At 56.4% G+C, this 20,786-nt stretch overlaps 9 protein-coding genes across 9 annotated transcripts; 5 read left to right on the top strand and 4 right to left on the bottom strand.

Annotated features, from left to right (window-relative positions):
- Positions 1-287: 287 nt before the first annotated feature.
- On the top strand, positions 288-5,280 carry K437DRAFT_261675 (uncharacterized protein; the record flags this gene model as incomplete). Its single annotated transcript, XM_013389373.1, has 2 exons — positions 288-5,211; positions 5,255-5,280. The coding sequence occupies 2 exons, from the start codon at positions 288-290 to the stop codon at positions 5,278-5,280; spliced, it is 4,950 nt and encodes a 1,649-aa protein (XP_013244827.1).
- Positions 5,281-5,672: 392 nt separating this feature from the next.
- K437DRAFT_221375 (uncharacterized protein) lies at positions 5,673-6,206 on the top strand (the record flags this gene model as incomplete). Its single annotated transcript, XM_013389372.1, has 2 exons — positions 5,673-6,034; positions 6,095-6,206. 2 exons carry the CDS (start codon positions 5,673-5,675, stop codon positions 6,204-6,206), a joined length of 474 nt encoding a protein of 157 aa, XP_013244826.1.
- K437DRAFT_293344 (uncharacterized protein) lies at positions 6,189-8,195 on the bottom strand. Its single transcript, XM_013389371.1, has 2 exons — positions 7,935-8,195; positions 6,189-7,867 (listed from the first exon to the last, which is right to left on the bottom strand). Exons 1-2 carry the CDS (start codon positions 7,995-7,997, stop codon positions 6,305-6,307), a joined length of 1,626 nt encoding a protein of 541 aa, XP_013244825.1. The 5' UTR covers positions 7,998-8,195; the 3' UTR covers positions 6,189-6,304.
- Positions 8,196-9,870: 1,675 nt separating this feature from the next.
- K437DRAFT_266987 (glycoside hydrolase family 5 protein) lies at positions 9,871-11,581 on the bottom strand (the record flags this gene model as incomplete). Its single annotated transcript, XM_013389370.1, has 2 exons — positions 9,871-11,508; positions 11,573-11,581. 2 exons carry the CDS (start codon positions 11,579-11,581, stop codon positions 9,871-9,873), a joined length of 1,647 nt encoding a protein of 548 aa, XP_013244824.1.
- Positions 11,582-12,041: 460 nt separating this feature from the next.
- K437DRAFT_244341 (uncharacterized protein) lies at positions 12,042-12,885 on the top strand. Its single transcript, XM_013389369.1, has 2 exons — positions 12,042-12,354; positions 12,473-12,885. Exons 1-2 carry the CDS (start codon positions 12,111-12,113, stop codon positions 12,802-12,804), a joined length of 576 nt encoding a protein of 191 aa, XP_013244823.1. The 5' UTR covers positions 12,042-12,110; the 3' UTR covers positions 12,805-12,885.
- K437DRAFT_254693 (methionyl-tRNA synthetase) lies at positions 12,828-15,523 on the bottom strand. The gene is made up of 4 exons (XM_013389368.1): positions 14,941-15,523; positions 14,732-14,873; positions 13,049-14,643; positions 12,828-12,967 (listed from the first exon to the last, which is right to left on the bottom strand). The coding sequence occupies exons 1-4, from the start codon at positions 15,399-15,401 to the stop codon at positions 12,901-12,903; spliced, it is 2,265 nt and encodes a 754-aa protein (XP_013244822.1). The 5' UTR covers positions 15,402-15,523; the 3' UTR covers positions 12,828-12,900.
- Positions 15,524-15,698: 175 nt separating this feature from the next.
- On the top strand, positions 15,699-18,768 carry K437DRAFT_272819 (FMN-linked oxidoreductase; the record flags this gene model as incomplete). Its single annotated transcript, XM_013389367.1, has 4 exons — positions 15,699-15,897; positions 15,975-17,037; positions 17,128-18,625; positions 18,719-18,768. Exons 1-4 carry the CDS (start codon positions 15,818-15,820, stop codon positions 18,766-18,768), a joined length of 2,691 nt encoding a protein of 896 aa, XP_013244821.1. The 5' UTR covers positions 15,699-15,817.
- Positions 18,769-18,838: 70 nt separating this feature from the next.
- On the bottom strand, positions 18,839-19,770 carry K437DRAFT_254692 (uncharacterized protein). Its single transcript, XM_013389366.1, has 3 exons — positions 19,672-19,770; positions 19,322-19,457; positions 18,839-19,019 (listed from the first exon to the last, which is right to left on the bottom strand). Exons 1-3 carry the CDS (start codon positions 19,707-19,709, stop codon positions 18,978-18,980), a joined length of 216 nt encoding a protein of 71 aa, XP_013244820.1. The 5' UTR covers positions 19,710-19,770; the 3' UTR covers positions 18,839-18,977.
- A 326-nt stretch (positions 19,771-20,096) lies between these two features.
- On the top strand, positions 20,097-20,578 carry K437DRAFT_266983 (DUF423-domain-containing protein; the record flags this gene model as incomplete). Its single annotated transcript, XM_013389365.1, has 2 exons — positions 20,097-20,202; positions 20,280-20,578. The coding sequence occupies 2 exons, from the start codon at positions 20,097-20,099 to the stop codon at positions 20,576-20,578; spliced, it is 405 nt and encodes a 134-aa protein (XP_013244819.1).
- Positions 20,579-20,786: the final 208 nt, after the last annotated feature.

Here is a 20,786-nt window from a genome sequence, read left to right as displayed (position 1 = left end):
CTGGCAAAGCATGGAAGCGCAAAATGGCGGGACGGAGGGACGGAGGTTTTCGAGGTGGGTCTGCACAGCCCGCCGGCTCCCGCCCCTCGCATTCAAGGGTTAATGACAAATCTATCATCCCATCTCTTTGGACAGACTCTCTTCGAACGAATAAGCCTCGTGCTGCTGAAGACGGAAGCGGGAGTGGTCGAACACGACCAGGTTTGTATACCCTCGGTGCCGCTGCATCGAGCAGCACATCGCGACTCGATGACCTCGCCTCGCGATGGGCCACAGGAGGAGTGGCCATGGTCAGCGGCAGCGGTAGTGGAGCAGGAGCTGGAAATGTTGGCACTATCATGCGAAGGATCAGCCCATATCAGCCGACTGTAACGACTGGCCTTCTGCCGGGCGTTGGCAGAAGCTTCATGAATGCTTCTCCGATAGGGGCCACGTCCGTCGCTGCTGCCGCTGGTGCTAACACCTCATTGCCCGCCGCGTCGCAGGCAGTAGGTACACTAGGAAGGTCGACGCTCACGCCACCCGACAATCTGCTGAGGAGGCAAGAGGCAAAGGAGAAGCGTGCTAAGGCCAGGAAGAAAAAAGCGGCTGCCGCGGCTGTCGCAGCAGCAGCGCTTAGCGGCCCTGTTTCTACTGCAGGGCCCAGCTCACTCGCGGCCCCAGGCCATCCACTGAGCAGCGCCAGCAGGAATCTGTCGCGCTCGAGAAGCTCGCAGAGCATCGTAAGTGATGACCAGGCGGGAATTGCATCGACATCGACAGTCGTACGTTCCAGCAGGCGAAGTCGCAACGTCTCGCCCACGCGCAGCAGCGCGGGGCGCAGTGCAGACACAAGGCGCGGAAGTGCCAGCAGCGGTCACGATCTTGCAGCAGGCGATGGCAGGAGTGACTCTTCCCGGCCGCTCTCGCGGGCGGACAGCCGGGGCTCATCTCACTATGTCGCTGACGCAGAGGCTGTGGAAGGGGAGGTCGACGAAGTGATGGATGCAGAGCAAGCGGGCGACCGGACATTGGTAGCCGCCGCACAAGGACGAAGGCCGAATCAGCAGGATGGAGGAGGAAGGGGAGGAGGGGGTGATGCGGAAGAATCTACAGCACGAGCGCAACAAGCGTCCCTGCGCCGACGTAATCTGTGGGAGGACATCGACGGAATGGAGCTGCCGGATCCAGACGACCTACCGCCGCCTTTCCCAGCGGGGTCTACTGGCCCTCCCAGCCCTTCCCGACAGGAAGGCGCAGGCTCAGGCGCACTAGCCGCGACATCACCGCCCCTGTTACCGCCGCGGCCAGAGCATTCACAGCCTGTGCCAAACAGTCCGCCTCCCGAATTCCACAGCGACTTCGAAAGCGATGAAGCGCTTAACAGCAGCCGGGCGCAGATTGCGGGCTGGCAAGGACCATCGCTACAATCCGACAGCGGCGGCGGCAACAACAACAACAACGATACTCCGCACTCTCCGGCGCCGCGTGTCTTACCTGAGCATGATGCCGATGGAGAGGATGCTCTGGAGGAGGAGGCTGGGAGGCAGAGCGACGGCTCGGAAGCGTCCTTTTTGCTCATGTCGCCTGAGCGGCAGGCGTGGGAGCAAGACCGGCGCTCGGGTCTGTCGATCGCCGAGCGCCTCGAAAGGGAGATGCATCGGCAGTCGCAGCGCGACTCGATGCTCCTGTTCCACCTCGCATCGCATGCGAGCACGGGTTCCAGCACAATGTGGGATGCGGATACGGGAATCGGAGAAGGGGCAGCGGGAGCAGAAGTAAGCCATACCATCGCCTCGCCCTCATTCTCGACATTTTCCAACGCGTCAGGCGCCGCGTCCGATGCACCATCGCACGCGTCTGTCTTACTCGGCGGCCCGCCACTGTCTGCTGACAGCCAGAACAGCTTTCCGTCCACCGTTACAGGTGTGACACCCGACACAGCCAACTCTCACACTTCCTCGTTTTCAGCCGAGGCGCAGCAGCAACATCTCCAGAACGTCATCGAGGGCATCGTGTACCGCACGCCGATCCGGGTCGACATACCCCAGATCGCCATCGAGGAGCACTTTACCCCGCCTCATGCTGCGAGTGGTGCCGGAGAGCATACAGATGCAGATGCAGATGCAGGACAGCCAGTCAGCGCTGTAGAGTCGCTGGCGTCGACGGGTACAGTCACAGCTCGCACTTTCGACGCCGCCTCCAGCGATGCATTCTCCCCTTCTCTTCTATCCATTTCGACTTTTGCTACTTCGTCCACACTCCCAGCAGCAGTCACTTCATCCACTGGTGTTAGTGGTGGTGCCCAAGCCACTCCAAGCCCGGATGTAGAGGTGGATGCGAATATGGGCGCAAGCACCAGTGCTAGCACAATCACCCTCTTTATTGGCCCAGGACAGGGCCCTGACACGTCGCAGGATGATTCAGAGCGCGATCGATATCGTAGTGACGACCCGCCGATCAACACGCAAGCGGGCGCCGTGGTGCCTGCGCCTGCTCTTGCACCAGCACCTGCATCGCTGCCTGCAACTTGGCCTGCATTTTCGCTTCTTCCTTCAAGAGAGCCGCCAACCCATTTCGAGCACCAGAAACAGAATAAGGCGTCCACAGGGCATGAACTTTCCAAAGACGGATGTATACACGTACTCCACTCAGAGGCGCGTCTTGATTCCAATCGGCCTACTGCGTCCACCTCTGGGCCGAGCGGGGGCCACAGACGGGCGCAGTCCTCCAAACACCCTAGTGCGCTCACAGGCCAGGTTCAGCCCACACGTATCCGCGAGCGCCCAAGATCAGTGTCTGAGACCAAGTTCAGAGACGACGCGACTGCCGCAGCGGAGCGCCGGAGCAAGCTCTGGTGCGGTCGGCAGCCGCTGCGAGTCGTGCCACCGCCTTTCAAGGCGAAGCAGCCAATCATCTTGACTGATGGGCCAGGTGACAGTTCGCATGACGAGCAGCAGGGAGATGAGGATGAGGTTGACAGCGGAAGCGAAAGCGAGGGTTCGATGCGCATGGAACATGACAAGGTTGCCAAGGACGGGATAGAGGTCGAAGGGCTTGAGTCTAGTAGTGATTCCGAGGCGGACCAGGAGTCGGACTCCTCGGAGGAGGTCTGGAAGGCGGAGATGAAGGCGGTAGAGGTCATGAATAACAGTCATGCCACGGCAATGCAGCCAACCGACTCGTCTTCGAGTGACTCAAATCAGCCTCGATATCGATGCCAGGGGCATGCTCAGCACGGGTCCGTTCAGCTGCCTGACCTCAACCACGAAGTCCCAAGGGCGCCTCCTCCCCTCGTGCTCGGAAGATCGCGTGGTGGCGCTGCGTATTCGTCTTCGTCGGATTCATCCTCCATCGATGACATCCAGAGCGATAGCAGCATCAGCGTAGCGGGCGCCCATGAGATCTCTTCAAGGTCTGGCCCGCCTCCAGCCGACCCACTTGAACCAGCCGAAAAGCCAAGACCAGAAACTCATGGTCTTTTGCCCATCGTGCTGCCCACATCGCACTCCAGGCTCAATCATCTGAGTCTAGAGTCCGCGATGCTGCCTCGTGCACCTCCCGTCGCCGGGGCGCGAGTAGAAATTCCCGAGGACCCATGCGCGCCACCCCCTCCACCACCGAGGTGCATCGACAAGGGTAAGAAGCGTGACATCGGTGTCGATCGCATCGTCCCCATCAGCATCAAACATGCCGCCGAGGCTCTTCAGCTGGCCGGCAACGAGCTCAATCATCCCAGTCGCGCCGGGCAATTTGAGGCGACTGGCTCGGACAGCAGTTGTGATTTCAGTGCAGTAGAAGAAAGCGTCACAAGAAAAGGGAAGGGGAAGTCACCTCAACAGCTCCCTGTACTGCAGGTACAGCCGCTACCAGCACCGTCGACGAATCAAACATCCATCTCCGATCGCCTCAGCGCACTCTTCGCTCCAAACGCTACTGCCGCGGTGCCTCTCGGCCCTTCTGCCCTGGCTCTTTCGCGAGCAAGCGCAGACGCACGCGCCAATTTCCTGCAGCGTATACGTCCCACCCGCTGGCAAACGTGGACCCCTCATGCGCCGATCACCCCGCAGCCACCCCTGGGGCTCGGGCATGCAGCTACTGCGACGCAGGTTACCTCTCCGTTCCCCGAAATTTCTGCGCGTAACGAGGTATTGGAAGGCATTGCAAAAACCAGGGCTGCCCATGCAGAGAGTTATGTGCCTTCCACAGCCTACTCGGCAGGTGATTCGCTCAGCTCTCTGGAGCGCATGTTGACTGCTGCAAGCGGAAGTGGGCTAGCTCCTACAGCATCAAGAGCTGGATCCACGGAAGAGAAATATGAAGATGAAGTCGTAAAGGAAAAGGTGGATGATAGGAGGTTGCCACACTCGAACCCGGTCTCTTCGAGCGCCGGGAGGCCAGTGCCGTTCCTGAACCATCGCTCCGTCGTTGCGCCTTTACCCAAAGAAGGCAGACTTCCGAAAGTGACAGAGGCGACGCGACATTTCCCTCCAACGTCTCCGACTCCAAGCTGGCTTGTTTACATCGTTCCTGAGGAGAGGCGGTCTTTGCAGGATCCGATTGAGCCCGACCACGTGCTGAACCACAAGGAGAGTAACCGTCGAGTCGGCGCGGTCCTCTTCCCAGGCCAAGCAGGCAGTAGGGTCTCCGCGATGGTATCCAAATGGGAGCAGAACTTGGGAGGGATGCATCAACAGCAAGCAGTAGCAAGTGCAAACCCACTGGTCTCGCCCCGCACTGATGCGCTGCAACGACTCGTTGGTCAGCAGGGCCCCACAGTTGCACAGCCGGTATCGCCTGGACCTCCTTCTGCCACGCTTACAGATCGCCTGGCGCCGAGCCCCGCGCAAGGTTCCTTCCGCTTTTCAGGGACTTCCACGATCGATGCAATAATTGAGGGCTACAATGGGAGCAGGTCAAGTATATCGAGCGACCCGTCGGCGCTAAGTCCACTGATGGAACAAGCTTCGTCACCCAGCTATCTGGCCCCACCAAGCCTCGCTCTGCCCCCGTCCGCAAGCACAAGCTCGGAAGACCCGGATTCGGCGGACAGGCGGAACTTTACAGCTGTCATCAATGCGGGTCAAGCAGCTAATGACGCGCGCGTCGTCGATCTCGATGTCGCTTCTGACTCTGCCGGTGCGCTTCCCTCCAGTGTGCTGAACCGTGCCACTCTTGTCGCCGTTCCGGATCGCGAACACCACGAGCAGGATTACGGGGACGGGCAAAGCGGTCAGTCGGACGCGATCACTCGGGCTTCACATACGTCTGACAGCGCGGATGAGATTGGACGTGCAATGATCACCTGGCAGCGCTCTTTGCGCCTGAGGAGCCGTCCGAATAATCGCGAAGCCGTTTTGAGACCGACGCCATCAAGGCAGTATGGACGGCGTCAACCAGATGACTCTGACAGTGACGGAGACCCTTTGCATACACGGGTTTCAGCTGGCTTTCATTGCAGAGCGCTCCCACCTGTGCCTGTTGATCCTCCAATACCCATACCCGAGAGCATCCCACCTGTCGCTCCCCTCCGCTTGCCTTCGACAGGTGGACAGAGGCGTCCGTTAGCGCAACCACCTTTTCGCCAAGCGCCGTCTGTGCAAGTCTCGCCCGGATCTACATCGAGGAATGCGTCGGCGCCTAATGGCCATGCGGATGCATGTGACACTGTGTCTGATGGAGGATTGGCTTCGATGCACACCGAGGAAGATGGCGGTGGACAAGGGACAATCCGAGCGTCCCCCCGCCGGGAGGCTTCACTAGGATTCACGGACTTGGATGTACTCGCAAGCAGGCTCGAGCAGGACGGCGATCACTACGAAGCCTTGGCTGCCTTAGGCGAGTTTCTTGGGCCCGCGGTAGAGACGCGTGCAACAGCAGAGGAAATTGCAGAGCTGCCAGTAGCCAAAGTGGAGCTCGTCAGTCGTCGCAGGACGAAGGATGGCAAGATTAAGCAAAAGCTTAGTGTCACGGGCCTCAGGGTGGACCGCTGCACGATCTGTCAGATGCAATTTCGCCCTGATCAGATGGCGTGCATCTTCCCTTGCTTGCACATGTGAGTGGAGTCGACAGCTACGCGTAATATGCTAGGCGTTGACAATGATCGCTCTCTTAGCTTCCATGACAGCTGCGCCAGTAGGCTCTTGAAGACTGTTAGAACATGTCCTCATTGTCGTCGGGACATCGCAGAGCCATCGTCGCCAAGAATCCTCGAAGGCGTGGTTTAATCATCGCCTTGTACCAATACAAAGTTAAGCATGTATGTACCTTTACAATTGTGTGCAAAGCGCATTCAGGAACGATTTTGAAGCAAAAGATGGGTGTATCACCGCACACTGATCGGTGGTTCAGCCACCGGAATCTCGCCCCAGGCGAAAGCATCTGCCTTGAATGCTGTCAGCGCCTCCGCGGGCAAGTCCTCCTCTTTCGGCGCGAAATGCGAGAAAAGGTCTGCACCCTCGATAACTGTAGCTGTGTTCACTCCTGCGCCGAACGCGGAACCAAAAGCGCTCGAAGTGCCCACTGCGTCAGTTCGAGTGCCGAAAGCGCCAAAAGCACTCGGCTGGGTTGATAGACCAAATGCACTGCTTTGTGCAGATTGTAATCCAAACGCGCTTCCTGAAGAACCAGTTCCAAAGGCCGATGGGCCAAATGCTGATATGGGCTGCTGAGCGTGGGCGGCTCCAGGTCCCGCTGCAGCCGCAAAGGCGCTCTGTTGCCCAAAGGCACTTGAGCTGTTTTGCTGTGGAGCTCCGAAAGCTGATGTCTGCCCAAATGCAGATCCCGAAAGACCTGTTGCAGGTTGTCCGAACGCGGTTGTTGTGCCAGGGTCCTGCGCTTGCGTTCCAAATACTTGCGTGCTGCCAAAAGCCGACTGCGATGCAGACTGCTGCGAGCCAAATGCACTCGATGCACCAAAGGTACTGGTGCTGCCGAAGGATGGCTTGGGTGCTTGGGCTCCAAAGGCGCCGGTGCTTCCAAACGCTGAAGCCGGCTGAACCGCAGATGAGCTGAGCCCAGATGGCTGGCCAAAAGCTGACTCTGGTTGCGCGCCAGCTGACTCTCCAAATGCAGAGGTCTGGCCAAATGCAGAAGGTTGGCCGAATGCTGATGTGGAGGGCTGCTGGGCGCCGAATGCGCTCGAGCTGCCGAACGCCGTTGGCTTACCGAATGCTGACGTCTGTCCAAAGGCGCTCCCTGTCGTCTTGGCGGCTGAAGTGCTGAATGCAGATGGTTGCCCGAATGCAGACGTCCCGCTCGAAGTGCCGGCGAATGCTGATGCAGGAGCCACAGCCCCCGCGGCACGGGCGCCGAACGCAGATGCAGTTGGCGTGTCCTGTGGCCGATTCTTCTCAGCTTGTTGCAGGGCTGTCTGAGGATTCGTTGCGATCTGCTGCAGAGTTTGGTCTATCTGAGCTGCCAGACTGGCCTCTTCGGATGCATACGCACTCTGCGCTTGGGGACCGAGCTTGTTGGCTTCATAAGCCTTGAGGCGCATCTCCTCCTGGCTGACATCCATGCCGGCTACCAGGTTGGGCTCGTACTTTGCTGGGCCAAACATCGATAGCCTCCATACTGGGCGATTAGCTGGAAGTGCTTCCTCTCGGATTCCATCGGCTGTCAAAGCGATTTGACCCGGTCGGGTGGAGGGAATGGCCAGCCCGCCAGGTGCTGCATTGGCAAAGTTAGCAGACATTGAAGCCGCTGAACCATTGTTGTTACTCCCATTGAAACTTGCAGACATGTTGCCGAATGCGCTTGCACGACCTCTTCCCCCGGGTGTATTGCTTCCCCCAAAGGCAGGTTGCCCAAAAATAGCGGGAGGGCGTGTGCCGCTTCCACCGTCGCCGCCCGCTACAGGAGAGGCATTTGACCCATTCTCAAAGTGCTACACCGAGCCGTAGCAGCGAGAGTTAGCACTCGCGAGGGCCTCGGAAGAAGGCACATGGACTCACATCGTTGAAGCACTGATTTCCAAAGCGGCACTGGCCTCGCTTCCAGTATTGACATACGACCATCTTGAATATCGTAGGCGGTCCGGCAAGGACGCTACTATCGACTTGCAATCATGTGCTGCAATGGAGGCGCTCCATGCATGAGAGGCCCCCCGGTGGACTGTCGCACGGCTTTCCCGCCGTGGCAGGCAGCGGCGTGTTTCTTTGTAGCCGGGGAGAGTTGCAGATGCGAGGGCAGGACACAACAAGCAGGCGTGATTGGTGAACAGAGATGTGGTGTTGTGCTAATCTGACTAGGGTGTTCATTCAATATTTTAAAAGCCGTCGTGCTGGTGCTTGTGGGAGCGGTTTAAGATGCCGAGCTCTGCAGGGAATCAAGACGCCGAGATTGTCAATATCGCACATTTTCACGTCTGGACTCCAATGGTCATGCTAATAGCGCCCCATTCCCTCCGTCTGAATGCTCTGAATTGCGAATCTTACTGCAGAACTTGGGTTTTAAGCAACTTCTATATCTCTGAATCTGACTCCGCAGGTTACCTGCTTAATATCCGCCGTGGCTACTTGCTTTCCATATATCAGAGCTCCACAAGCGAGGCCTGGATCAAGGGGGAGGTTGACGATGCTTTGACGATGAGTTCCATCACCCCACCCGGACCAACATCCCCACCGCGGCCTCCAATCACATTTCATCCCAAACTCAATCTAGCATCGCCATATTCCCCCTAGCACCACTTACGATGCCGACGCGCATCAACGATGTGTGGACAATGGTTGTGATCGCCACGACAAGTTCCCATCCAGTCTTGTCGAGAGAATTTGCAAACCGCGCCAAATTGACGCTGCACCCCATTATGCCACCATTGAGACTAGGGTCAAGTGTTTTCGGTGCTTAAAATAGGGGCGAACGGGAGTACGTCAAGCATTTTGTTGTTGCGGACGTGAAGGTACCGACGAGCCTCATGCCACCTCCGGAGTGCAAACCCGAGCCCGGCACAATCCATGCACAAAAGCGACTAGAAAAGGATCCGGAATCGGGTTTTCGGGTGAGGTTCTACATTATCGAAACATTGATATGGTCGACTATGCTCCCGCAGATGTACATTGGAATGTTCTCGACGGAATGGGTCTTAGCGGACAAGTAAGTGATTGGGCAGCAACGCTGACCTGGTAGCAGATACTTCATCATCTCTGTTCGAGTCATATCTCAGCTGCCAAGCTCAACAAGATGATTTTCACGGGTGCGCGCATGCTGTACGTAGCAATCATAATGATGAGAGGCTAGAGGACGCCAGTTACTGCGCCGTTGCTCACGTGAAGGTGGCAACGAGTCTCACGCCACTACCGCTGGCCGAACCTAAACTCGGCAAATCCCAACTGGAAATCACCCAGCATCAGATACCGAGCCATTATTGCGCGTGCGGTTCTACGTCTTCGACACCTGCCCATGGGCAGCGATACTCTGGCTGGGGGACGCTGAAAGTCTCTCGAGGTCCATGCAGACCAGCTGGAGATAGGAGTCCTTAGCTGACCATACGTGCGGAAGGTACTTGATGTCCTTCCAAGGGTACGATCTTTTCCGTCCGGAGTTCTCTGAAGCGATGAGCATTAAACATCCAACGAAGGCGTACGCTGCAGAATGTGAGAACCGCGACTGGCACCATTCCTGGTGGTCAAGACGGCACTGGGAGGAGGAGTCGCTCCATCGACGCGCTCGAGAGCTTCATGGGAATTAGACATTTGCGACGGGATTATGCTACATTATGCGGACTATGATGTATTTGGGAAACTTCGAGAGAATAGGTCACAAGAGTGGACTCGGCCAAGATTTGTTTGCCTGCGCTTGAAAGCAAGCAACCCACGACGTGGTCGAGCGAATGAGGGAGATCCTATGGGCGACCATGGACTATCGTAGCAAGGTAGCAACCTCCATGGTTCATCTGCGGATGTACCCATCAAAAGCCTGAAGCGCAGCGTTGAACCCATGCTCGAATTCCCACCCGAACCTGCTCCCTCCTTTCTCCCTGGCATGCTGCGCCAGGCGAAGCAGCATGAGGTTGTGCTTGTATCCAATCAGCTGATGGTCTTCTCCACCACTCCACTGCGACGCAAACCAAAAATCCAGGCTGTCAACCCAACCAGCCTGGAAGCCTGCTTCATAGCGCCAGTGCTCGTAGGGCCCGCCCTCAGCACTGCCGCTGCCGCCATGCTTTCGCCAGTAAGCCTTGTGTCCTCCGAACTTGCTCTGACACTCCTGCACACCGACTCGCTCGAGTTCCTCGCGCGACTGGTGCTGGTTGCGGCCGCTGCCCAGTGCGAACATCGCCAAGTTGGAGGGTAGCACGCCTTGCTCAATGGCAGAGTACAGGCACCATCCGAGGTCCTTGTTGCCCTCCTTCTTGAGTGTCCAGAAATAGTACCCTGCACAGTGCTTCTCGTACATGTCCAATTGGCTGTGTCCCCAGTCTTTTTGCTGCGCTTGGTGATCGCCACCACGGAACGAGATGTGGTGCAGCGCGCTAGACCATTCGCCGATGACGATATTCCCGTCTGCTTTCGCAGCCATGTCTTTCATCCATTGCGCCGTGCCGCCGCCGTGTCGACAGCCCTTAGCGTGATCGCTGGAGCTCTTGGCCGCGTCTTGCGGCGTGAAGACACGGTACAAGTGGTGATCAATGACAAGCATGTTTGCAGGGCCTCCCTTTTGCCTTGAGGAGCCGAATTTTGCGCTGTAGTAGTTCAAATCCCAACTGTCGCTCAAGTAAAGCGGCAGGCTTGCAACTTTTGGATCTGGCGAGCACCCACGGATCGCATGGATGGCTTCATCATAAAAGCCTGCTAGGCGGCCACTATTCCTCGGCTCGTTCATTAGCTCTAGGCCGATCACATTTTCATATGAGCCAATAGCTCGGATGAGCTCAACCAGAATTTCGATTGTGCGAGCTTGGTTGAAGGAAGCGCGAGATCCGTCCCACATACCTGCGCTGCCGTTCGACAGACCCGTGTGGCCGTCTGTACCTTGTGCACCGGGACAGCCGTGCAGGTCGACCATTACTCCGATGCTATACCTCCCTGCCGTCTCGATCGCTCGCTTGACGTGTCCCCAGGCAGGCTCGTAGATGGCGGCGTACGGTTCGTATTCTGTGCCTTGCATCAAATGCGGTGCGACGGCTGGCAGGAAATGAAAGTATGCGATGGGCAGGCGAACGGTGTTAATTCCATGTTCCTTAATCCATATCCAGTCTCCATCGTTGATGAAATTTCCCCAGTGATGATTCAAGCGTGCGGATACATCTTGTGAAGAGAGCTTGCCGCCAGAAGAGCTGCTGACCAGATCGAATTCGCTTTTGGCACCGTCGATACCGGCGAAGAGTGACGGCGTGAGCCATGTTTCAAGGGAGAACCAGGAGCCTAGATTGACACCACGCTGCTTCCGGAAGCGATAATGGAGCACCTGGGAAGGCAAGCCGCTGACGGCTGTAATGTCAAATGACGCGCTGGCGGGACTTGCTGAAGCACCTTGCTTCTGACCGATATCGACTTGCTGCAACTTGGAGCCAACTTTTCTCAGCAGCTAGAGCACACAGAGAAAGGGGTCTTCAGCAAGCGTCAGACCCAAGGCTTAATTAAAGCTTCACCTTGTTCATGATGCCACCCTCTTTGCGCGTCCAAGTGGAGCACATGTGGGGTAGCGCTGCCCTTGATCCAGTTGGAGCACTGGCGTCGTCCTGCTGCTTTACCGTTCAAAGAAACGGTCACAGTTATCTTCCGGCAACCAACAGCAACGCTTGGCCGTAAGAAGGCACCTTGCTTCATTTAACCCGTTTCACTCAGAAACTTCATCACAGATGTGAACAAAAAACTGACGATGGATTGGCTCCAGACCATGTTTTGTGAGCCGTAGGATGAGCTGGATTCTGATTGATTGATTTGCGTGTGTTACGGTGTTCGATGAGGTCATATGGTGGATATCGCTTATGTAACTAATTCGGTTGGATATGGTTCAGTCACTGTCTACACAGGACTCGATGGGTAACAACCCTTAGCATCTGGTTCTTTGATCTGTCTGACCATTGACGCTGCTTGCATCCCAGCTTTCTGCTTCTTAATGGATGGACGATGACGGTGGCTCGGAGTAAATTGGGACCAGCCGATTGTGAAAGTAAAGTGTAAACTATGTCGAGCGCAACTCCCACAGCTAAATCCAAGGCCAAAACCAACGCCATCCAACCGCGCCATGTGGCTGTCGCCATTCCGTACCGCTACGACAGCGTGCAATCGCAGTCGCGACCACAAGGCGACTTGCAGATTTGTCTCGTCACCTCTCGCAAACACGATGGACTGTATGTGCTTCCCAAGGGAGGAGTGGAAGCGGGGGAGAGCTCAAGCGAAGCGGCTATCCGTGAAATGTGGGAAGAGGGTGAGTAGTACAGGTCATTCATTCTTTAGTGGTAGGGGAGTATGAACAATTTCCCCCTCCCTCTGTTACTTCTATTGTCGCAATCAATATGCTACAACTCACCCATCGCATCTGGCAGCCGGACTTCGACCCGCACCTTCAAACCATCATTCAGCCCCAGTCGATTCAAGTGGACTTGAACCGTCGTTGTTAAGGAGTAACATGGTAGCAGACCACAAGCCGCACAAGTTCAGTCCCTCCGCGGACCCGCTCTCGCCGGCGTTCGTGCCTCGTGCGATCTACACTGCGCACGAGTTCGAGATCAAAGACAGCAACAGTTCCTCGGCGGTATGGCCAGAGAGCAGAGAGAGGCAGCGCAAGTGGGTTTCGCTTAAAGAGGCGAAGGAGGGGATACGATGGAGAAAGGATATTGCCGAATTGCTCGATAGGAGCACGCTAGGCGGTTATTAGCCAGCGCGATGAACAATATAACGTTTGGAATCACTATCGCGTCCCCTTGTTCCCCTTGTTCGGGTGTAGGATACAAGAAACCAAAGTGAAATCTAGCTACGCACTCGTGCCGTCTTCCAGTACTAGCTTGCCAACCTGTTCCGTGAGCTCCTTGTATTCGGTCCTGTGAATGGGAGAATCGGTCCAGGTTAACGCTGTCAGCAGCTGCGCAGCACTTAAGAATGAAGTCAGCAAGATAACTTACTTGAGCTGAAGCAAAGCTTGTACCTCGTTCTCAACCTTCGCTTTCACGTCATCGGATGCATCCGCCTTCTTTGCATCTTCCTTGACGCTGCGAACAAGCTTAGCCTGCTCTTCGATCTTCTTCGAGAGCGCTTCCATCTCGGGTGTTTGCTCTACTTTCCCCTGTTGCCCCTGTTTTTTTGAAGACGCTGACAAAGCTACTTTGCTGCTGTCACCACCAGCACCACCGGAGACGGCAGCAGCGGCCTTGCGCGCCTGCTTTGCCAACTTCGCAGCTTTGCTCTTGCTAAGCACCTGCGCATCTTCTTGGGAAGATGAGGCACCAGCACCACCGCCGAACTGTTCGCGCCACTCTTGCTCCTTCTTTTCGTCGATCTTCTTGAACAGATGTTTCGGCTGGCCAATACGGTGCCCTGCGAGCAAGTCGAGCGTCACAGTGTCCCCAGCAGCTTCAGAGCGAGACCACTCGCTGGGCCTGGGTAGCGCACGCGGCGGCGCATCGATCTGCGCCAGCATCTCGTCCGCTGTCGAGGGCATGAAAGGGTGCACGAGCGCGGTGAGGAGGTAAATTAGGTTGACGGAAAGCAGGACGGTGGCGTCGCACTCCGCTCGCCTGTTGGCAAAAAGATTGTTGTCCAATCCTGACTCCGACAGGAAGAGGTTTCCTCGTGCGGAGATTTGCATGACGACTGTCAAGCCGGCACGGAGCTTCGTTGCTTCCATGTACTCGACGTAAGCCTTGAGCAGCGCGTTGACGTCGTTGACGAAGGTATCGTATCGCCCACCTGCTTGCACCTGCTGCAATTCCGTCGGCACCTCGGGCAACATAGCTCCATATTTTTTGCTAACAAAGGTGAGCATGCGGTTGACAAAGTTGCCCAGATTCGCCAACAGCTCGCCATTGTTGCGGTTGATGAACTCGCCCCACGCAAACTGGCTATCAGCCGTCTCGGGTCGGTTCTGCAGAAGGTAGTACCGCCAGACACTCGGCGGAATGCCAGTTTCGCTCGCCTTGTCGCCAAAGACGCCGATATTTCGGCTTTTGCTGAACTTGCCGCCTTCATATTGCAGATACTCAGTTGTGCTGATCTGGTGCAACTTTGTCCACGAATCTTTCGTGCCAATTAAGCAGGAAGGAAAGATGACCGTGTGGAAGCGAACGTTGTCCTTGCCCATGAATTGGTGCAATGCCACTTGATCCGGATTCTTCCACCACAGCTCCCAATCTGGCGTGTAGTTGGCTGTGATGCTGGGGTACCCAATCGGAGCGTCGAACCAGACGTACAGTACTTTCCCCCTCATCTGTTCAAGAGGGACAGGTACGCCCCACTTCAGGTCGCGCGTCAGGCTGAACGGCCTGAGCCCTTCCTTGAACCAGCTCTCGGTGATCGTGATGCTATTGCTGCTCCAGCCTCCTTCCTTGCTCTCTTTTCGCGCCCACGCTTCGGTCAAGGGCTGCAAAGTGTCGATGCGCAGGAACATATGCTTTGAATCCCGCTTAATGGGCAGAGAGGAGCACGTCTTACAGCGTGGGGAGATGAGGTCGATTGCATCATAGGTTTGACCACACTTGTCGCATTGATCACCTCGGGCGTCCTGAAGCCGAGGACGGGCAGCACGAGCAAGCGTAAGGATAGGAACGAGAGACGGACACATGAAATTGAAAGATTGCAGAATCACTCACATCGTATCCGCATTTTGGGCAGACACCCTCGACATATCGATCTGCTAGGAAGCGCTGGTCCTTCTCACAGAACAATTGTGTTGTCGTTCGTTCCTCCAAGTAGCCATTCTCGTTCAACTTGAGGAAGATATCTTGTGCAATTCTGTTCGAAATATGGGAGAGGCTCAATGGGCGAATTGTCACGTGTCACGCGACATTGTATGCCTTACTCTGTCTGCTTCGCTGTCGTCGTCCTTCCAAAGTGGTCGAAGCCAATTTCAAACCATTTGTAGACCTGCACATGGAGTGCATGGTATTTGTCGCACAGCGTTTTCGGGTCCACGCCTTCCTCTAATGCCTTTGTCTCTGTCGCCGTGCCGTACTCATCAGTGCCACAAATGTAGAGTGTGTTGCGGTTGCGCGTCCGGCAGTACCTGGCATAGACGTCGGCCGAAAGCGTGGAGCCGATGATGTTGCCAAGATGTGGGACATTGTTCACATACGGCAGAGCAGAAGTAATCAAAACGTTCTTCTCTGCATCTGTTCGCTGAGCGAGGGGCGTGGACGAAATGTTGGGAGTGATCTTGATACCCTTTTCGGCGGTCTGAGCAGTGGCCTTCATCAAAGGTGTCGACGGCGAGATCCTTCGCGTCGCCGACTCAGGCAAGGCTACCGGGAATGGGGATGCCATGGTTGTTGCTCTTTTGAAGGACCACTCCAACAGTATCACCACTTGATCCTTCAGTTGCTATGCTCGGAAGAGGTGTCTTGACTGGGCCATGCGATCTTCGAGATGGTCAGAACTCGAACGTCAATCGAAAAGCCACTTGTTTGGAGTTCGAGGTGGTGACTCGATGACTCTCGTCCCAGAATTATCACACCCCTTTACTCCATTCTCTCTATGGCTCTGCTTACGTAAGCATATCACCTTTTTTTTGGCAACGACGCTGTCAAAGTCCAAAGTCATGGTTGCCAGGCATTGTCACGATGGAGAAGCTGCTGCCAATCAGCCTAGTCACCATTGTTGGTTTCGTGGGAGTGAATGAGCTACCCGCAGTGCCCGCCTGGAAGATTTGAGACGATTCGAGCCTACGTGAGCAAGGAAAAATGGCTCAGGTCCGCATTTCTGATGGCGTGGTGACGCCCTCAGGGCCTTACACCCCAGGTATTGCACCCATCAAGCCAGAGTAAGTCTATCTCGGTATAGCACTACCGGGTAATGCGGACTAACGATACTTCGGCTGGATGATTCTTTGGGTCGCAGATTTGTGGTCAGAGCTCATGGAAGTCGTGGCGGCGATGCTCGTGCCGCCAGTTCTTCCGCGACGGTCACACACGAACGAGAAAAGTCACACGCAGCCGCCGCCGATGAGCAGCGGCAGGAGGAGAAAGGTGCAGTGCAAGATGACGTTGACGATGATCTAGCGGAGGCATCGATGGCCATGGACCAACCCGGTGCGAAACGTCCTAAGCTGAAAGGCAGTGCGCGCAGGCGCGCAAAGAGGGAAGAACATGCTGCACAAGTCGCTGCCGCGAAAGCTGCCGCTACATCTGAAGGAGTCGGGACATGTGGGGGAAAATCAGGTCAGCGCGGACAGAACAAGAATCGCAAATTTGGAAAAATTGGTGACGACATTTCCGCTGGCCTGTGCGACTCCATCATGAAGCCCCAGCCTTGCAAGTTTGGTGGTCCGCCGCCAAAAGGCAAGTGCTTTTATGAGCATGATGTTGAACGGTATCTCAAGGTCAAGAAGCAGGATATTTCCTTCCCTGCTCCCCCTCCCCCTCCAGTCCTCGAAGATGTCGATGAAAAAGTCAGATTCTCGAAGCTCGGGTTGCTGAGTGTCCCCGGAAAGTCGACGGTTGATGGCCTTTCCAGCGATGCCCAGCATTATCTTGACAGTCATTACTCGACCCAGGCGCCCTTCTGCAAGTGGAACAACGTACCCGATCTCGTATCGGAGACTGAACTGGAAAATAATGACAGCGCAGATACCACCGCGGATTGCAAGCGATCTTTGCTGCTGGATGGAAGAACGTACTGCACTGCTTTCCACCAGCTAGGTGATCATTGTCCGGCAGGCTGGCGCTGTCGCTTCTTGGGCGCGCACGTCAAAGTTCTTGACGAAAAGAGTGGTGGAACGGCGGAAGAGTCTTCCATTCAGATACAAGAAGAGACCAGATCCGTTGTCAAGGATGTACAGCTTCTCAGAAAGAAGGGATTCGTGTTCCGTGAGGAGAATGAGGAGCAAGGGAAGAGTACATTTTGGCTTGGCGAGTACAACTGGGTGGGGCAAGAAAAATTGAAGGCGCTGAGGAAGAGAGAAGTGAGTACCAATCAATCTTAACATCATTCAATGACGTCCTTCAGGGACTCACCTCTGGTCCTCCGTGCGCTTTGCTTTGCACCTTTCTAGTACCTCCTCCCTCGCACCAACGCGGTCCTCGCACGCCTTGAAACAGAAAACACGCAGCTCGCCCTTCCCCAGCGACCAATCACTCTGAGCCCAGAAGAAGTCGAGGACCATCGTGTGAAAGAAGACCGGCGCGTACAGCAAAGGCAGGCTGGAAAAGAGCAGAGGCAGCAGCAGCATGCTGGGCGAAAGAGAAAAGGCGATAGCAGTGCACGTGTAGAAGAGGTCGACTTGGACGATTTGGAAAACGAAATGCGGGCGCAGACGGCTCAAGTTCCTCAAACGCAAGCAGCTGAGGCTAAGGCAGAGGCAGAGGCAGGGGCGCAGACGTCCTCAGGCGACGGTCTCATTTTCGATCTTAGTTCGATCGACACTGCGCGCATTCGCCCTTCCGAGAAGCGGCGGCTGAGGTGGAAAGGCGAGCTTTACCTCGCACCGCTCACGACGACCGGCAATCTTCCTTTCCGAAAGCTATGCTCGACATTTGGCTCCGATATCCACTGCGGCGAGATGGGCTTGGCCGAGTCTTACCTACAAGGTAACAGCAGCGAATGGAGTCTTGTGCGCAGGTGGGAAGGGGAGAGGATCTTTGGCACGCAGCTGTGCGGCAGTCGACCGGACCTACTGGTGCCCGTCGCCGAGGCGCTGTACAATGAGTGCGGTGATGCGCTGGACTTTGTCGACCTCAACTGTGGCTGCCCGATCGACATGGTGTTCAACCGGGGTGGGGGCTCAGCGCTGATGGACCATCCGAACAAGCTGGGCAAGATCCTGCGTGGCATGTCCGCCGTGCTCGGCGAGATTCCCGTGACGATCAAGATGCGCACGGGGACGAGCAGCAAGGTGAACACGGCGCACAAGCTGTTCGCGCGCGTTCAGACGGAGTTTGCTGTCGGCGCTGCGACGCTTCACGGGCGTAGCCGGCAGCAGCGCTACAAGAATCTTGCGGACTGGTCCTACGTGCGCGAGTGTGCTTCCACGTTGCGCGAGGCCGTGCGCGAGCACAACGAGAGCGCTCGCACGGCTGACAAGGAGGAGATGGTCCCGATCCCGATCTATGGCAATGGCGATGTGTACTCGTGGGAGGACTATTATGCCAATTTGGAGCATACCGGCGTGGACGGCGAGATGCTGGCGCGCGGCGCGCTGATCAAACCATGGCTCTTCACCGAGATTAAAGAGCGGCGCTCGTGGGACATCAGCAGCCGCGAGCGCCTCGATATGGTGCGGCGCTACGCCTCGTACGGCCTCTCGCACTGGGGCAGCGATACGCAGGGCGTCAACCTGACCCGGCGCTTCCTGTGCGAGGCCATCAGCTTCTGGCACCGCTACGTCCCGCATGGCCTGCTCGAATACGTGCCGCCGCGCATTAACGACCGCCCACCCATCTTCAAAGGCCGCGATGAGCTCGAGACGCTGCTGGCAAGTGGCAACTCGAACGACTGGGTCAAGATCTCCGAGATGTTCCTCGGCAAGGCGCCTGCAGACTGGAATTTCATTCGTGAGTCCCAAGCTTCCGAGCGTCTCAATTTCCTGCTGTCCGTTCCAGTGCGACTGACGATTCCTTCGTCTTGATCCCTCTCTCAACTAACAGCGAAACACAAGTCCAATTCGTACAGCGATGCTGCCGAGAATCAGGGCTGAAATGTAGCATAAACTCAGATCGGATCAGATCACAACGAGCCCCATACTCATCGCCTGACACGCGAGTTGCAGGTAGCAGAACAATTGTATATCGATTTGCCTTCTTGTCTAACGCCTTAGTAGGTGTGCGACACTGACCCGCGCATCAGGCCCGGTGTTGAGCTTCATGGTTGCACAGGACGGAAGAATGCAATTCTCCGAAAGGATGTTCAAGCAGAGGTGGCCGGAGTGACAGCCTTGGCAACCTCTTTCTATGGGACGGAAGAAGAAATCCGGGTCAGATCTGGGCTGTTCCTCTGAGGGGGCAGATTCGTCCTGTTCTCGCGTTGGTTGCAAGTGCCTTTCGGCTTTTACAAGTCCAACGACCGAATTGACATGTCTGTCTTCTGGATGCGCTTTGCTTCCTCCACCAGCGGCCATGGCGTCCGAGAGCTGGACGTGATGCAGCTCCAGGACGAAGGCTACGTACAGAGAGCAGCTCCCTTGCTCACTGCCGCCTTAACCTCGAGCATACGAACCGCGCTCCCTAGCCCTGCAGCCCAAGGCTACTCACCGCATCGCTCGCCTTACCCTCCTTCCACTCTTGGTACCTCAGCGACATCTCTCCTCGGCGGTCAGCCTTGACGCGCTCCTGCTCTTTGAGCCCCTGACGGGTCGCCCGCGCGCAGATTGACGCATACTTGTTGTAGCTGTCGTTTTTTCCAAAGCCCAGTGGGGAATCGGGATAAAGATGGAGGCAATGGGCATGTCGAGACAGACAGAGTCAGTATACATAGCTCTGGCTCCTCCAACATTCATGCAGATCAAAGGGCTGTTGACGTCGACACCCTCGTCCTCGCCCTGGCCCTACACCCGAGTAACCGACTCTCCATCGATCCGGCCCCCCGTCGAGGCGATACTCACGTGAAGAACTGCCTCCAAGCTGCTTGCTGTGCTGCCATCTTGACTTCTGCTCCCTCTGTATCAGGTGGCGTGATGTTGGGACGAGTTGATGGGGCTGGGTGCGTAGGTGAGCCGATGTAGAATGGAACTACAAAGAGAGGTGAGGGGTGGAGGGATGAGGTTGATGAGAGAAGAAACCAGCAGGCAGCACAGCGAGTGACCAGCGCAGAAGCGCTCACACACACACACCCTTGACTCTCTTCCGAGGCACGCCGACCCTCGCATGTGTTGCTCATGTTGACTCGTTCCGCCTTTACCCCAAGTCAACACTTTGCATTGCCCTCACCAGGAGCCCATTTGATCAGCAACGCATGGACTGACTGATACAGCATTGCTGCTGGTCGGTACTGAGGCATCTGATCAGAGCAGAGCAACACACATCGAGTATGCTTTCTCAACACCTGCATGCCATCGCCTGCGTCTCTGGTGCCACCAGCGTTATTGCAGGCGCCTTTGGTGCCCATGCACTCCGTGGCCGCTTGACTCCTTATCGTGAGCACCGGAAAGCCCGAGGAGGCTTCTTGTTGTCTGCAGGGAAGTGGCCCTGAAACGCGTTCTCCACCCGGCAGAGCTCGCATCATGGGACAAGGCAGTCCTGTACCAGCTCGTCCACTCTGTCGCCCTGCTCTCCCTCGCCTCGTCCCCGTCCTGCCTGAGCGGGACCTCGCCGCATCACAGATTCGCTGGCAATGCGTGGATTGCGGGCATCGCGCTGTTCAGTGGTAGCATCTATGGCCTCTGCTTGACCAAGGAAGGCAACGCCATTCGCAAGGTGCTCGGTCCAGCCACCCCGCTCGGTGGACTGTCGCTCATCGTCGGTTGGGCCGCACTCGCTCTCGCAAAGAAGCCAACTGGACGCCTCTTTTGATGGGCTTGGTCACGAGATTTGATACTACATCTTTTCTTGCGGCTCAGTACTGTTTCCCATTCACATGTATGCGTGATCCCCTCTCTGAGGAAAGCATCAACAAATATGCTCACGACCGTCCTGTGCCGTCTCGCCTCGCCAAGGAAGGCATGATAATGACGTCAAAAATGTGGTGGAGCACAGGCGCCGCGTACTTCTGATCATATAG

The sequence above is a fragment of the Tilletiaria anomala genome (genome assembly GCF_000711695.1).
Source record: "Tilletiaria anomala UBC 951 chromosome Unknown K437scaffold_15, whole genome shotgun sequence".
NCBI lineage: Eukaryota > Fungi > Basidiomycota > Exobasidiomycetes > Georgefischeriales > Tilletiariaceae > Tilletiaria > Tilletiaria anomala.
Note: the sequence above shows the minus strand (reverse complement) of the source record. Positions and strands in the feature narration are given on the sequence as shown.